At 41.2% G+C, this 17,655-nt stretch overlaps 1 protein-coding gene across 5 annotated transcripts in view; it reads right to left on the reverse strand.

Moving 5' to 3' along the window:
* PDGFD (platelet derived growth factor D) overlaps positions 1-17,655 on the reverse strand; it is a 152,271-nt gene that overhangs the window by 11,471 nt on the left and 123,145 nt on the right. For all 5 annotated transcript variants that reach the window (XM_050907991.1, XM_050907972.1, XM_050907999.1 and 2 more), the window contains one exon: positions 4,500-4,714. In XM_050907991.1, coding sequence (XP_050763948.1) covers positions 4,500-4,714 — 215 coding nt within the window. The remainder of the gene's footprint in view (positions 1-4,499; positions 4,715-17,655) is intronic.

Below are 17,655 nucleotides of genomic sequence, written 5' to 3' on the forward strand. Positions count from 1 at the left end.
AGATGTTTTGAAACACTGCCAGCACTTGGCCTGTTTGATTTTCAGGGTTCATGACACTATGTGTTAAGTCATGAGTATTTGTCCATGAGCTCTGGTCTCAAGCAAACTCAGAAGCCGTGGAAAACCACAGAGCATCACAAGACTCCTGCAAAGAAACCCCACCCATAAAACTATCTGTTTACTCAAGTTATGAACCCATTTACTTCTGGAAACTGCTGAGTATTTTGGTAAAGTTATGGCAAACTTCCAGGTTATAAAAAAGACCCGGGATCTCGTTATTAGCATTTCCCAGGGCAATAAAGAAAAAGATACCCCTTACCGTGGCATTCTCATTTTCTCATTTTTCCTGCTGTTGCATTACTTCTTACAAGTGCACGTGATAGGAAAGAGCTGTACAGTCTGTTCAGGGAACTGGAGCAGCACTCACAGCTTGGGGAAATTAAAGGCTACATGTGATAGCTATTAGTCCTGCGATACTAGGAGGGAGCGCTCGGTGATGAGTACAGTGTGAGGCTTTGAATAGGAACTAAGGGGAAACTAAAAAACATTAAGAGCATAAGGAGAAGATAACCTTGAAATCTCTCTAGACTAGAAGCCTCTCTCTTAACAAACACTCTGGGCATTAGTGTCCCCACAGCTGCCAGCATGCAGCTACTCCAGCACTGCAAGGCACTGGCTACAAAGCCAAAAGTGAGCCTATCACTTCTGGAAAATTTGCCCGCCTGTCTTTCTCACCCAGAAATACTGGGTAGCTCAGAAATGCCAAACAACTTTAAAGTGATTTCCAGGCTCATTTTTACTGTTGAGGACAAGCATATCCATGTGCAGGACAAATAGCTATGGTGGGTCCAGGAGCTCAGTAGGTGAAGCTCCAGGATAGCAGTTAGGCAAAATCAGCCCGGCAAGAGAAGCGGTCTGAAGTCTGCAGGATTCAGTTTCAGCTGCTACAAACGCCTTCTTTGCTCCACTGCCTGATACTTCCTTCTGGTGTCTTTTGCAAGTAAATCAAAGTAATTGAGACTTGTGTTTGAATCTGGCCCACATTCTTTTGCAGCAGAAGGCAGAGATTTTTAACCAAATTATCAGCACTGAGGATTTCATAAAGTGTGAAGCTCTGTCCTTCGTTATGCAACTAAACGCTTTTTGGTTAAGGTTAGTGGGTTTCAAACTGGCTTCAAAAAGAGTAAAGCAGATCCATGGTTCTAAAACTGGTATGTTGAGACGCCCCTTCTCAGTGCCTTTACTGCCAGCCATTTAAATAAAATTAGAGTTAAGTGTAGAAGGAGAATAAAGAATAAAACTGATTAGCTGTGCATGGCTAATAATAATAATAAAGTGGAAAATATTTTGGACTAAAATTAATGGACACATCTTTAGTATGTCATACGTGAATTTATCTGCATGACTTCCACTCATGTTAATGGGACCACTTGGCTAAATTTCTGCTCAGTGAGCTGTTAATTCATCCCTAAGGGATTAAGTTTAAATTTAAACTTACAAAAGCCATTTAATGTTAAAGCTGAAACACTGTCTTGAATTCATATGGTTTTCAGAGAACAAAGGGGTAGTGAAATAAATTAGCAGTGATGTATTAGTGTGAATATTGAATTTCCTGAATTTAGTGATTAATTTGGGGCAGTCATAAGTCATGTCTGTTCTGGTGTCCCAGCACCAGATGCTCCCAAACACCTGATAAAAAATAAGTGCTTGATAACATGTTTATAATCAGCATTTTTTTTCTAGCTACTGTCACTAGTTGGCTTAAGTTCTGATACAGATGTGACCCAGGATTCTTTAGTTTATATTTTACTTCTAGTTCTCTCAGAATCCTTCTGAATTATGCACCACTCATATTTAAGGGTTGAAAATCCATATAGATTTACTGTGAAAAAAAATCAAATTCCTTTTTACCATTTTAAATTAGTTCCCTTTCAATCTCTCTCTTGTTCTTTTCTTAAGGGAAAGATTATTTAGGAAAATCTAATTTTCCTTTAGGTACTATTCACTATTTTCTATCTTTCACTGCGTCCTCTCTTATTCCCAGTTTTTTCTAAATGAAATTATCCAAAACTTTTGAGCCAGTTTCCTTACAAATGTTTTTGATGTGTATCTTCTCCTATATCTCTCGTGATGTATATTTTCTGCTTCTATATATCTTTTCTACTCCTGCCTGTATCCTTCTAAGCACCAACGGTCAAAACCCAGTATAAGTACCCCACCAATTTATTCAGGCCATAATATTTGCTGTGTTATTACCTGTTCACCTCTATTCCTGCAGAAGACTGTCACTTGTTTTTTTCCTGTCAACACTGCACTAAATAACTGTTTTCCTGAAGCTCTTCACAGTGATTCACTACTCGACCTTTAGTCCAACTTCCACCCCTCGTTTCTCCCTCCTCCCCTCACACACTCAGCGTTATATGAATAAATAGTTGAGACTACTCATCCTAATGCTTGCTCCTTTTCTAAACTGCATTTATAAGTAGTTACATAGACGTTCTGAAATCCCTCGCAGCCTTCTCTGCTGTTAAAGTATGTTATCTCCTGTGCTAGCTGTCATTTTTGCCACCTCTCTGTTCACCTCCCTCCAGACCGATCATACATGAAATAACGATCCGCGTGCTGGGGGCACCCACAGATAGCCACTTCCTAGGTAGAAAATTGCTCATCTCTTCCACCTCTTTGCTCTTTATCTCTTAACCAGCTTCTAATCCATGTCTGATCTTGTCTGGTTGACTGTTCGCTCTCTGAAGGAGATGCCAGGTCTTTTAGCATTCTTGTACAATGTTGTGGTGCTGTATAAATATTTATTCATACATAAGGCATTACAAGTTCATTTTATCAGCTCATAGTCATCTAGGTGTTTTATACCTATTAATTTTTTTTCCAGTTAACTTTTCTACCACTGAGATAAGGCTTTCCGCTCTGTAATTACCAGGGTCATCCCCTGCATCTTATTTAAAATTAGATAAAATATTAACTATTCTCTAGTCCTAGCTGATGCGGAGTATGCTGTATTCTGCAGTTAATTGTGAGAAAAAATCTCTTACCTTGGAAAAGAGTAACCACACTGCTCACAGCGAGGCAAAGGTCTGACCTTCAATGGCCTTCTGCTATTGCAGCCCTAGGGTCTCCCAAGTTAATGCCTTTATGGTATGAGCCCACATCACATCCAGATTTAAAATCCATAAAGTTCATTTTCACTTGAGACTTAAGCCAAGTGGTAAATCAGGCTCTTATAAGAGATGTGTGTCAGAAATTAGGTCAGCATGGCATTCAGCTACCTACTTTCAGACAATTGAAAGGATAATACCAAGTAACCTTCCTACATATTTGTTCATTGTCAACCACATATTGTTCATGTCTGGTTCTGAAAATACTGATTTAGAGGCAAGAATATAAAATGCTCTTTCCTTGGTTTTTTACTCTCTAAATGTGTTCTGAATGGATTAAAAATAAATATAATGGACTTTGTTCTTATGCAAAAACTTTGCCTTCCTAAAAAATTGCTGAGTGGGAAAAAAGCTAAGGCTGAAAGATTCAGCTGCTTCCTACGGGTAATAAATCTGGAAGGGAAGAGAGTTTACAGGTGACTTAATTGTCATGTCCAAGCATGGCCATAAGTTTAAAAGATACAGCACAAAACAAGAGGAAGTACAGTCAAATGTCTCAAGGAACACGTCTCTGTGTTACTAAAAATAATATTGCCAGTGTTACATACATTCAGGTTGTATCAGTCCTTTGCCGGGAAAAATCAGTCCAATGTAAGCCTCATTTTTGCAACAAAGTTCGCTAGGATGCTGTGGTAGCATCCACACAGAGAGGTGGCAAAAGTTCTCTCCAACTTCTTCTAAATTAACTTACCTGTTAACACCTTTTTCTAACACATACATAACCTCTATTCCACTCTGCTCATTCATCACTTCCAAATGCAAATCGCTGGGCAATGTTGTGGCATTAAAGACATTAATATTAAACTTATTTAAAATCAGTCCTTCCTGCAGGTTGATTGCGTGGATGTATGTCTCTCTATGGCTTACTGCAGTGGAAGGTATGAAAGCTGCTCCACGAGGTACCAAGCCGCTATCTAGCATGGACAGCAAGAGCAATGCCGTTATCTAAGTCTAGGCTCCACTCTAAGGCTACCTGAACCTGTCTGGAAGCCTAAGCAGATCCTTCACCTCAGCAAGAGTGGTGGCCACAGGGGGCATTCACTTAAACACTCTGGTCTCTCTCAAATGATAGCAACTTTGCCCATGACACTTCACTGCTGTCAGTGATTTTTGCCCATTGATTTTTGCACTGCAGATCCAACATGATAATCAATATAAACATGATAATATAACATGATAATGATAATATAACATGATATAGCATGATCAATATAACATGATAATCAATGTAAGCAGCACACATGGCTCTCAGAAAAGCCTTCAGAATCCACGTAACCAATAAATACCCAAAAGAAGTACCAAAGAAAAGAAAAAGAGTGAAAATACCTCATGATATTTTTTCACTGTTTTCCCTGACATGCACGTGCAGGATTTCCAGTTCGAAGTCCCACAGCCACAGTTTCCTCCACAGCGCTGGACAAGGAGGCAGCGGGGGAAGAAAACTACATTTGTCAGCTTCAGTTCCTCCCTTAAATTGACAGAGTAGTTTCTTGGAGTGCAGCTGTAACGTTTCACATCATCATTCAACCTGTCCAGGTCAACTGCAATGCAAAAGAAGTGTCATTAGTAAGGTTTGAGTGGGACATTCCTCTGGTTTATACCGCTCCCCAGGCAGTCAATAACACAAAGTGATGTGACACTGGTTGGAAAATATGTGAAGTATAGCAGTGATTTCTGAACAGATAAACATAAACCCACCAATTTTAAATCATTACAGGTGGCCATCCAGGCTCTCATCCTGCTCCCACTGACTCCCATAGCAGAGCTCACACTGACTGTAAAGGTGAAGAAGGCTTGCAGTAAAATACGGCCTGAAAACTGAAGACTGGTTATTTTATTTGCTTTGTCACTGATCTTTTGGATCCTTGGGTAAGAGATTCCACCTCTGCTACTCTCATCCCTCCTCTGCTTATACCTGGCTTACTTAGATGATGAGCTCTTTTTTATTATTATGGGCCTAACTCCTTTTGCCTAACTGCAGGCATACAAAAGGCAAACACTTTAAACAAGGGTCTTCCTGTGGGCATTAGAGAAACGTCTTTGGAGAGTGATTAATCCCTTCCTCACAAGGACATTTAGGACAGGTGGCATGACTTGCTTTCTCAAGTTGCCTGTCTGTGTTGTTTATGGATAGAGTCTAGATAACTCTCTTTTAGATGGAGAAATAAATCTAAGCAATATTAATTTCAGCTGGTAAATGCTACTATAATAGGCATACAAATAAATACAATTAAAACTAATGAGCTTCATTGAATGTCAGTAGTTGGTTGATGTTTAAATGCCTGGTATCTCTGTGAGATGTGTCATGTAAACAAGTAGTAAAGCCAACCATAAAAATAACTTATAGACTATTAACTGTGAATTTAAGTGCTGTTTCTAGCTTTAGCTTGTAAAGCTAAAACAAAACAAAAAAACCCTTCCATAAATACATTTTCCACAATTGTAACACAGAAAAAAGTAACAAATTTAATGAGTTTTATTTCTATAGAAGTTTTCTGATTTCTTTTTGCCTCTTTTTCTGCTTTTTTCTTTTCCTTAGGATTCTGTCCACCAACTAAGTGTTCAAAAGCTCAGTAATTCATTCAGGACTGGAGGACATGTGAACTTGTGTTGAATTCCCACCCCAAACAGTATTTGCTAATAGAAACATCAACAGGAAAATAGGAATGGCTCAAATAAGAACTGAGATAATGGTGTAGTGTTTGTGAACATATCAGATTTTCATGGGCACGTTTAATAGCTCAACACCATCTCTGGTCCTGAGTGCACCTATGCTTGTGCTTTACTATAAACATGTGAAAACCTCCAACAAAGACACTTCATACCTTCTGTGACTCAGTCCTTGTCAACATCACAAAGTAAATTGTGGAAAAAGCCATGATTTGTAAATATCATGCACCTTCACATTCTGGCCTGAAGACATTCACAAGGCAGATATGCAAGAGGCAAGGGTACGTAAATGTCACGAGTGCTATTATGGAAAATCATAGCAGTTTCACTTTTCTGGCAAGGTGTTATCTCAGTCAATGGGAATTTAGCAGATAAATTGCGATTTTATAGCAATTGTGATACATCTCACAATGAAATCTCAGTGGTTCTCTCCAGAGAGCTAGCATCTCTCCAAAAGAGGTGTAGATCATCCTCCTGATATAAGCACAAAATCAATGGGGCTGTCGGTATACTCATGCACTGGGAGAAAAATACACTCCAAATGTCCACAGCCAGGACCCAGAAGTCCAGAGAATATTGATTTCTTTGTTTTAACAGATGATATTTTCTTCTCCGCTGTCATTCTCCAAAGCCACCTCTTCTCATTGCAGGCGCTCAGGCTAATTCTTCTTGCAGGGAAGTGCTTCCCACTCCTCTAAACGTTCTCATCAGGACCTTTGCCATCAGCTTTGCTTACCAATAAAGCAAAGAGGTATCTGGCTACTATTCATGTCAGCCGATTGATGTGAAGGAAAAATTAACCAAAGGAAGAAGAGGGCAGAAAATATTCTGCCGTCATGATTAACGAGATTTCTTGAGGGGAAAGCCTGGATCATCCACACTCTGGCACTGCAGCAATCCAGGGGAATGGATACTGATAGGAGCAGGCTCCTATCGGGACAGGCTGGCCGTGGACTAGGATGGCATTTGCCGATGGTGCATCTCTAGAACGAGTTAGAATAAAATGCTCAAAGGCTTAATTCAGCCTTAATTCAGCTGAGGTAACATAGGAAACAAGACTTCCAGTAACAAACTGGTCATTAAAGAGGGCCCAGACCCAGGTCACATGAACTGACATCTGTGTCCAGGAGAAGATGTCTGGGGACTGAACAAAATTTGCTCTATCACAGATGAAATTTCCCCTCAGGCTCAACAGTCCTCCTTCCTGCATTGAGCTGATATACCTATTATCACCGCTGCGTTACCAACACAGAAATGAGTCTTTGTAACGAGACTGGCAGAGAGGGAAAGCACTGGCATTTAAAGGACCAGGGTGTGGGGGCTTTCCTGCAGAGAGCATATTATATCCATCACAGTGTTACACATATTAGCTTCAGTACTTAATCTGCTCAATTTAAATGGCAAGGGGTGACCTGGCAAAGAGCTTTCACTGGAGGGAAGGCTTTGCTCACCAGCCTTCAAAAGCCTAGTTTTGGTGACTTTCAGAAGTCTTTGCAGGGTCTCTTAGGCTGTAGCTGAGTCAGTACTGTGGAGAGCTGTTGACTTGCTTGAAGCATAGGAGGGAATAACCAGATAATTAGGATAATTTTTTTCTCTATGTGGTATGAGGGAATCAGCTGTTTTCAATGAGGGCTCAAAACTTTCTCTGGATGCATTCTTTAGGAATTCTTAAATCAATCAGTAGCAAAATACATTTTATTTAGTCTATTTTTCTATGATGAACTATATTTGAAAAACTTATGGGAAATTTTCCAATGGAAAATTGTATGAATTCTCCTTGGTATCATACTCAAGGCATTCTGATCCTGACTTACTAGCAGTTTTCAGGACCCTAAATCCCAGAGTTATCAGTTAAGATGTGAATTCTCTGCACTTTGCAACACCTCAGGTATCAGAGTCCAGGTTGAAATGGACAAATACAATAGCAGAAAGGTCTTATTTTAGTGATGCTGAAATCATGAAAATAAATAACTTCAAGCAGAGAAGGAAAGACTAAATAAAGGGTTTAAAAGAGATACACAAGTCATCCTACATAAAAATTCATCTGGAGGTAAACACCTACACTCTTTTTGACTCTGCTCTACAGAAATCCAGTGCTTGGTGGGGTAAGGTAAGCACGCAATGTCTTCTGTGAACAGTGAATACTGTACTCTGGTAGCATCACACTGACACCCAATCACAGTTCCCATTGCCCAATTAGCTTTAGACCATGGTTTGCAGCCCCCTAACAAAAGAACACATTTTGCTCTGAACAACTCTGCTGAAAGCTTCGATATGCATTTTTCCCTGTCTTGGGATTGTTTTATGGTCTGGAGCCAGTCCATTTCCTCACCCATATAACAATGAGATTTTACAGTACAGTCGGTTTCATGCATCACTTCACTGCTGTGACTAAAATGTAACCGAGCCTTGGTGTGATTGGTGTGAAATCCTGCTGCTTTACTTATCAAGGACTGAAACCACCGGAGTCCTTAATTTAAAACTAGAACTAAAACGTTCTGTAGACCGGATGCAAATAACAGAATGTCTGCATCAGAGATTCAATTTAAAGGCAAGGCAGATGTAAAAAGATGCACTAGAGCAGTAAGCTGAATACTTGGGGTACAGTGTTTGCCCCCTCCTCCCCCTTAAATCCTACGCTGAAATCCAGGCTCATTTCACATAGTGCTATGACATGTGCTTTCCTTGAAACATTGATCTTAATCAGAGATAAGCACTGAAATCAGGGACTGCAGCTAATACCATGTCTTACTCAGAAGGGACAGCCTTAAAGATTGGAGAGAAAACCTGTGCTGCTGGTCACTGATCAATTTCAAAAAGACAGGCGGTCTGTTAGGGTTTCTTTTAACACTTTATCTGTTCCAAATTCATACATGGCCCTAACGTTGTCATATCTGAACATTTTACACTTTTTTTCATGCATCAGCCACAGACCAGAGTTGAGGTGTAAGAGACAGCAGCCACCTTGCCACGGTATTGCTATACCACATGTCAAGGCCATCTACAAGAAAGGCAAGAAGGATTCAGGCAGGTGCAGACCAGTCAGCCTAACCTCAGCCCATGGTAAAATTAAGGGATAGATCCTCGTGGAAGCAATGTCCAGGCACATGAAAGACAAGAGGGTGACTGGGAACAGCCAGAATAGATTTACCAAGGGCAAATTGTGATGGACCGACCTAAGAGTCTGCTATGATGAGATAACTGTCTTGCTGGATGAGGTGAAAGCAGCAGAGGCATGTGCTGGTTTTTGATAGTGATCCATAGCATCCTTGCAGCCAAACTGCTGAGATATAATGGGATAGGTTGACTACAAATTCAGTAGATGATAACCAGAAGGTCCAAGAGGCTTGAGTAAAATGGTCAGCAATTCCAAGTACAACTGCTGGCTGGTTACTAGCAGTGTTCCCCAGGGGGTAATGCTGGGGTCAATACTGCCAAAGATCTTCACTAATGATCTGAACAATGGAATGATGTGAACCCTCAGCAAGTTTGTCAGTGACATCACATTAGGGAAATCTGTCCACGTGCTGCAGGGCTGCCTTTCAGAGGGACCTCAGCAGGCTGGAGAAATGTGCTGGCAAGAACCTCATGAGGTTCAGTGATGACAAATGGAAATTCCTGCGCCTGACATGGAATAACCCCATGCATCAGTCCAGACTGGGGACACACTGGCTAAGCAGAAGCTTTGCAGAAAAAGCCTTGGCATCCTGGTAGACAGCAGGTTGAATATGAGTCAGCTGTTTGCCTTGCAGTGACAGAGGCTGCACACTGAGCTGCATTAGGAAGAATGTGGGAGCAGGTTGAGGGAGATGAATACTCCCCTTCATTCAGCTCTTGTGAACCTGCATCTAGAGTACTGTGTCTGGTTTTGAGCACCCTCCAGCAGATGAGAAGGATGAACTAACTAGGAGTTCATTGAAGGGTGACCATGATGGTTAAGGTGCTGGTCCAAAACAGCCACAGTGAGGCTGAGGGAACCAGATTTGTTTAGTTTGGAAAGAAGACTGAAGGGGGTTCTAATAATTGTCTCCAGCTATCTAAAAGGGGCTACAGGGAGGATGGAGCCCCTCTCTTCTTGGATGTGCACAGCAAAAATAGAAGGAGCAAAAATCACAAGTTGCAGCAAGGGACATTTCAGTGAGCTCTACAGAAAAACTAATCACCATGAGGGTGGTCAAACACTGGGACAAGTTATCCAAAAGCTTGTGGAATAGCTCTAGTTGGAAATATTCAAAACTTAACTAGAGAAGGCCCTAAGTAACCTGATTTAACTTCAAGGTTGGTCCTGCACTGAGCAGAGGTTTGGATGAGATGATCCACAGAGTGCCCTTGTAACCAAAATTATTCTATTAATCTATGATTGATACTAAACTGCCACAATGCCTATATGTCTGCTGTCCTTCCTGAAAGGGTATTGACACCATTATCCATATGGACAAATGAGGTTTAAAAGTCTGATTTTGGTCTGTTATGAAGGCAATGTGGATGTGTGGAACCAGATTTCAGCATGACACTCAGCACCAGACTATGCTGATGACAGGCCACGTTAGGAAGCATCTGTATGTAGACAGACTATAAGGCTTACATCCTCAAAGATGCTAAAATGCCTAGGTCTCACTGAAGGGACTTGCCCACATTATACAGGGAATGGGTGCAGAGACTTTCCAGCCACTGACCATCCTCCCCTGGATGTCAAGCAGAAATCTACATCTCCTTGGGCCTCCTGCCAAAGGCATGCAAACCAGTGCCAATTCTGCTAAAATTTCTAACTCTTGTGCTCTTTTTGGCAGCTAAAGAGATGTACTCATGAAAGGAGCCTGCACTTGTTAGCTTGCCCCTGTTCATATTTTGTGCACTAGCAAGGGACGGAACTGCAGTGTGGTTGGAGTATTGTGTGTCAAGTGGGGATCCAGAGCTCAGTTCTAGTTAGACTCTCATCCCTTTTCATGTGTGGCTTACAGTTTATAACAAAGGTTGTTGTGCTGCTGTTTCAATTTTGACTCTTGGCTTTAAAAAATTCCTCCTATAGAGCATGGAATTTCTCAGAGACCTGTGAATGTATTGAACACTTTCTCCCCAGCATTCATGCTCCACTAGCATAAAGGTGTGTTCCAGGGCTGTGTCAAGTAGAGTAGAGGTAGTGTACAAGCAGTCAAAGACATTCAGAGCAGTGCTGTAGCTGACTGAAGCTATGGTGTGGTTGAACTTGAGTTGGAAAATGCAGTCCCATACATATGATAAAGTCACATCTTCCACTGGTTAAATCACCTTAATGCACTGACACTGATGAAATTATTCTTCTCCATACCGAATGTTGAGCAAACACTGTGGCTTTTAGTCTTCAACAGGTATGGCTGATGTTTTCACTGTTCCACTGCACATGCTTAATGATACCACAATAAGCACTTTGTTAAATATACCTGAAAACTTTGGGAGCTGTCCAAGTCTTTCTCGTGGGACCTGGGGAGAAGATGCTGCAATTTGGATTTACTACAGAATCACAATGCCAAGACAAACCTCCACAATACAGCAACTATTATTTTAGAGGAATCACAGATCAGAATTTCAGCAGGATTATAACTGTCCACATGAAACAAGGTTCACAATATATAGGCTTATTATAGACTGGCAAACCAATTATCAGCTGTGGTATGGGTCAAGTAGCAAAAGCAGGCCAAACTATCAGTGTCGTAAATGGACAGAGCTTCATTGAAATCAGTGGAATTGAACAGCTTATTCCAGTGATAAATAATATGCTGAAATTTTCACTAGCATTTTAAAAAAGGGTTTAATAAGAAAAGCTTTCACTGCAGTGACCGACAATAATGTGATGTAAAGCATGAGGGAAAATCTCATTTGTCACAGAGGGGGAAGAGTACAGATGTAGATCTGAATTAGATTGTGAAATGAATGAATGTGTGTAGTTTGCATGCAATAGACAACTTGGTTCCCAACTGAAGAAGGGTGGAAGAAATATCCTGTTTTTTAAGCACAGGGAATACTTTAAATTAGCAGCTATTTGAGAAGGTATTCCATCTACTTGGAATATTCACATCTGCCGTGAATGAGCGGGCATTCAGCATTTGTGATGCCTGCACTCCCTGTCTGGTGCACTGAAACTTTCTGGCAGCCATCCCAGAACCTTTCAAGGAAGAGTACATGGACGTTTGCAGTAATTTATTGGCCACTGTTTGCAAACCTCTGAGAAATTACATTCCTGAGTTAAAATTCTAACTTCTTGCTAGACCATTGTAAGTAGTGACAATTAAAAACTATTGTTAAGGACATGGCAAAACTTGCCTGATCTTGGGAACCTGTTTGGCAATGGACAGCAGAAACATTCCATGAAGACCTGTGGTCTCATCTCGCTACTCCCCTTCTAGAGAGCAGTGTGGCTATGCCAGCAAGTGTTTATTTATTTAACTTGTAAAGCTGTCATTGCAGACAGATGTTATTGCAAGAATGTCCCACCTGACTAATTTCTCCTGATAGCCAAAGGCTTCTTGCATACTATTTCCAAAAAAGAATATGAGCTTAGAGGCGTGTGTAGTCTTGTTAATCACCAGAATGTATCTATCTACATGTGTTCCTGCTTCCTAGGTTTATTTGTGAAAAAAAAAACCCCAAACCCAAACAAAACCATTCCTTTTTAAAGATGACCCCTTTCTCTAGGTACCATCCCCTAGACATTAGTATCTACTTCTATGACGAGAAACAGTGAACTTTTTCTTTCTCCTTCCTTTCTTCATTTGTACACAAGCCATTTCACAGGCAGAGGTCTTTTTAAAATTATAAAGCCTTTTTCAATGGGATGTAATACTTCAGAGTGAACAACAAAAGATAAATGCAAACAAGCATGTGGGAAAAGTTAAATACTGTTTAATTGATGGTTGGAACTGTTTACAACACTATCTCTGAGGAGCTCTTCTAATATTATCATGCAGATACATTGATGCTTTCAAAAATTTAAATTGTAGGATGAAGAGGTGTATTGGGTTTGCGTGGCAAGGTTTTGGTAGCGGGGGGGCTACAGGGGTGGCTTCTGTGAGAAGCTGCTAGAAGCTTCCCCTATGTCCGATAAAGTTAATGCCAGCGGGTTCCAAGACGGACCCGCCGCTGGCCAAGGCCGAGCCCATCAGCAACAGTGGTAGCGCCTCTGGGATAACATATTTAAGAAAGGGAGAAGAAGTTACAGGGGAGTTGCAGTTGCAGCCAGAGAGAGCGGAGTGAGAAGATGTGAGAGAAACAACTCTGCAAACACCAAGGTCAGTGAAGAAGGAGGGGGAGGAGGTGCTCCAGGCGCCGGAGCAGAGAGATTCCCCTGCAGCCCGTGGTGAAGACCATGGTGAGGCAGGCTGTCCCCCTGCAGCCCATGGAGGTCCACGGTGGAGCAGATATCCAGCTGCAGCCTGTGGAGGACCCCATGCCAGAGCAGGTGGATGCCCGAAGGACGCTATGACCCTGTGGGAAGCCCATGCTGGAGCAGGCTCCTGGCAGGACCTGTGGACCCGTGGAGAGAGGAGCCCACACTGGAGCAGGTTTGCTGGCAGGACTTGTGACCCTGTGGGGGACCCACGCTGGAGCAGTCTGTTCCTGAAGGACTGCACCCTGTGGATGGGACCCATGCTGGAGCAGTTCATGAAGAACTGCAGCCCGTGGGAAGGACTCACGTCAGAGAAGTTCATGGAGGACTGTCTCCCATGGGAGGGACCCCATGCTGGAGCAGAGGAAGAGTGTGAGGAGTCCTCCCCCTGAGGAGGAACGAGCGGCAGAAACAACGTGTGATGAACTGACCCAAACCCCCATTCCCCATCCCCCTGAGCCGCTCGGGTTGGGGAGGAGGTAGAGAAAATCAGGAGTAAAGTTAAGCCCGGGAAGAAGGGAGGGGTGGGGGGAAGGTGTTTTAAGATTTGGTTTTATTTCTCATTATCCTGCTCTGATTTGACTAGTAATAAATTAAACTAATTTTTCCCCAAGTCGAGTCTGTTTTGCCCGTGACGGTAATTGGTGAGTGATCTCCCTGTCCTTATCTCGACCCACGAGCCTTTCGTTTTATTTTCTCTCCCCCTGTCCAGCTGAGGAGGGGGAGTGATAGAGCAGCTTTGGTGGGCACCTGGCATCTAGCCAGGGTCAACCCGCCACAAGAGGTTTCCTTCAAACACGTCTGAATGCTCCTTATCAGTCTCTAAAAGAATAGAAACCTATTTGTCTAGAAGTTCATAGAGTATGGCTGTTTTCTTTTTTATATCTACCTGTGTTCTTGCTAAGAACAGTATTAAATAACCCAATAGCCAGTGATACCCTTTTAGAGATGCTTTATATTTGTAATAGCCAAATTACTATGACACTGAGGTCAGCTACAACATATTACAGCAATGCAAAAGGAATTATTTTAAAGGATATACTTTGTTTGGTATGATCTGCTTTTTTCCTAAGAGTCTAGGATGAGCTTAAGGCTGAATATTCATACTTTCAGAGTTCCTAAAATGCAGCAATGGCTAGCAAACCTTTTTGAGTATATTTACAATGCTGCAAAGGTTATTTGAAACATCTACTTGTCATATTTTCATGTAGGAAGTGTACACTGTAGTTTATAGCTTATACAAGGCCTCTCATTTACAGATTTTGAAAATGTGACCGTGTGCCTTCCCCTTTCTTTTCTGTCCTTTTCTGCCAGTCTGGGTTTCGCTGTGATTCTATAGTTAACCACTGGAGTGGTTAACAGCAAACCTCACTGAACATACATAGAATTAAATTTCAAACTTCATCTGGTTATTAACGAGACACACCTGATACCAGTATCGCACTTCAATAGTGTAAACAGAAAGAAATGCATTTAAGTCAATAGAGTTGCATAAGTGTTATAGAGGTATGAGATCAGATTTTGTAGATGGAATGGAGTTATCATACATATAGCTTTAATGAACACACTCTTCACCTCTAAGGTTCTTGCAGGAGGTATCCAGGGAGGGATCGATCTGTATATGTGTATATCGATGTGTATAAATACATGATGGGAGGGAGTAAAGAAGATGGAGCCAGAGTCTTCTTTGAAAGGACAAGAGGTACTGGACTCAAATTGTAACATAGGAAAACCTATTTAAATGTTCAAAAAACCCAACCAACCTGACTGGACATGGTCCTGAGCAACCTGCTATTGGTGACCCTGCCTTGAGCAGGGGGGGTTGGACTAGAAAAACTCCTGAGGTGCCTTCCCACTTCATCTATTCTGTGATTCTGTGACTTTCAGCTATGCTAAAATACTGTACTTCTTATTTCCTTGACTCTGATCCTTATCTTTGTAGATTATTGATTGCCAAATTAAGAAAACATACCGTTCAATTATCATTTATCACATATCCCTGTTATCAGAATTGGTATTCAGCAACACCGCCTCTTAAGCTCAATTTTGTGGCACAATTTGGTATGGACAGAGAGTTGGATAGGAGCGAAATCATTAGTGATTAATTTATACCATTTATATGACATGTTCTGAAAATGTTGTGAAAGATAGGCAGAGATTACATCAAATTGTTCTTACCTGCCTCAAGGCTGTTCTAACTAAGGATAAAAAATAAAACTCAAGCTGGAAGCAGAAACAGATAGATATCTGAAATAAATGATGATATAATCTATTGCTCTCTTTGTTGCAAGGTTATCCCAGTGCCTATAAACATTCCTCAGAAATCCACAGTGTCTGTGTTTAAAAGCCACCAAGCATTTCTAATTTAAAAGCCACCAGGCATTTCTAATTTAAGGACTTGTTAAAGCTATCCCTTACTCCTGACATCACCCAAGAACAAGCCTTTAATCTTGTCAGAAGTTTATGACTAAATAAAAATTCTTAACTGAAATTTTTTAAGGATTGTGGTGAGGTACTTTTGTCCAGAGGGCTGCTAACAGCCAGGGAATTTGGCCTTTAGCTTGAAGACAAAAGAAAAACTGTTATAAAAATTTTTTTCTTATTCCTGTAACCAAAATGACAAAAAAAAAAATCCTATTAAAATAAATCAAGTGTTAAAAAAATAACTGGAAAACTCTTTAAGTTTTTTACAGTGTTTTGTTATGCAAGAAGCTGAATTGCATTTATACTAAATGGAGAAACCTTTATGCATCTGAATTTTCTGAGCACTACCAGATCAGACTGATACCTCTAGCCTACATGATCAGCATCAATAAAGCAGCAAACACTATTTTATATATATGTGGTCATTTAAATATATGGGGTACTAGGCCAAATATGATCTGAGAATCAAATGAAGTCTGGAGAGCAGAACCAGTACAGGATCCAGGTTTCCAATCAGCTTCTATTAAAATCAAAACAGACCCTTTATTTCTTTTGTGTACATGTCTGTTGGCACCAAACCCAGTCTGGGAATAAGGGACACACAGATCATGTTTCGCAGACCCCTACATGAGATCAAACTGATCTCAGAAGTGATGCAGTGGCAGTTAGGTGATGTTTTTCACAAAACATGGGCTGTTGTGGTTGCCTGAAATTTCTGACGTGCGAAAAGGGAACAAAGTAAAGGGGTTCAGTTTTCACTGCATGGGTGCTCAGGGCTTTATCGTAGATTCCTTTGAAGTGTTGAGCCCAAAACCAGAGACGGCCAACATGTCTTAGAAACTGTACACCAAGTTGGCTGCGCATCTACTAATACATTGTATGTGCCTGAGGTCATTCTCCTGCACAAAGGTCAACAGCCATGGGATAGCCCACATCCCTACCATTTATCTCTTTCTCTCCAAGACAAGGTGGCCACATGCAAACTACCCACCAGGAATGGCAGCTGGCCTCTGCCAACTCCTGGTTCATGCCCAGCAATGACCTGGGAGAATGACACTTGGCCCAGGCCAAAACTAAGCAGAGACCAGGCTGACAATTTAGCAACATGGTAATTGGATTTCAGGGCCTCGGAACACTCTTTGACACCATCTTTCCTAATACAGATGCAGCCCATATATCCCTTTTAAGATCAAAGCCTCATCATTTGATAGCAAGTAAGTTACAAACATAGAATTAAAATCCTCTCTCCCTGCTTAGCACATGCTTAACGTAGGGGAGATGGGATTTGACATGCAAATAAATGGTAGATTGCACAGAATCAGAACTGTGATTTGGGCATTATAATTTTAAAGTTATAAAGAAGGACGCACACGAATATCTAACTTGGAAATGGAAGACAATATTAACAAGAGAACTCAAATAAAATATTTCACTCCAGATCTTCTGTGAAAACTACCGCAATTGTCCTCTTGGAGAACCCTAACAGACCTCCTAGATCTGTACTTGCACAGAGAGGGCAATTTCATCAGGCCCTTCAGTGCATGGTTACCCCAGAGCAAAACTCTCGTCTAAATAGTGTTTCTTTATCATTATGGGTTTGTACTGCTAGCTTAACATCCCTTTGCTTTACCATTTGGTGGACAATTTGAACTAACAGAAGGAAACAAGAAACATAACCCAGAAATGTGTGCTTTGCTCAATCAACAAAGATGTTAAACCATAATAATGTTCCCCGCCAACATAATGAAAAACAGTGAGATATTCACATCCTAAAAAACCAGCTGCACATACAGGTGTCTACACCAGATGCTTCCCTAAGCACAATGTGATAAAAGTGATTATTCCTCACTCAACAGAGAACAATCCCTAAGTAGGGTATTTAAAGAAGGATGATAGTGCAGGTAATTAGGAGCCCCATGCCTTACACACAAAGCAATGTTTAAGAGGGTGAAGCTGAGAACCATCTGTTCTTTACACATGGGCTTATGTTTTTATTTGTGAATTCATCATAACAATGGGCAGTTT

This window comes from Gymnogyps californianus, chromosome 1 (genome assembly GCF_018139145.2).
Source record: "Gymnogyps californianus isolate 813 chromosome 1, ASM1813914v2, whole genome shotgun sequence".
In the NCBI taxonomy this organism is placed as follows: domain Eukaryota; kingdom Metazoa; phylum Chordata; class Aves; order Accipitriformes; family Cathartidae; genus Gymnogyps; species Gymnogyps californianus.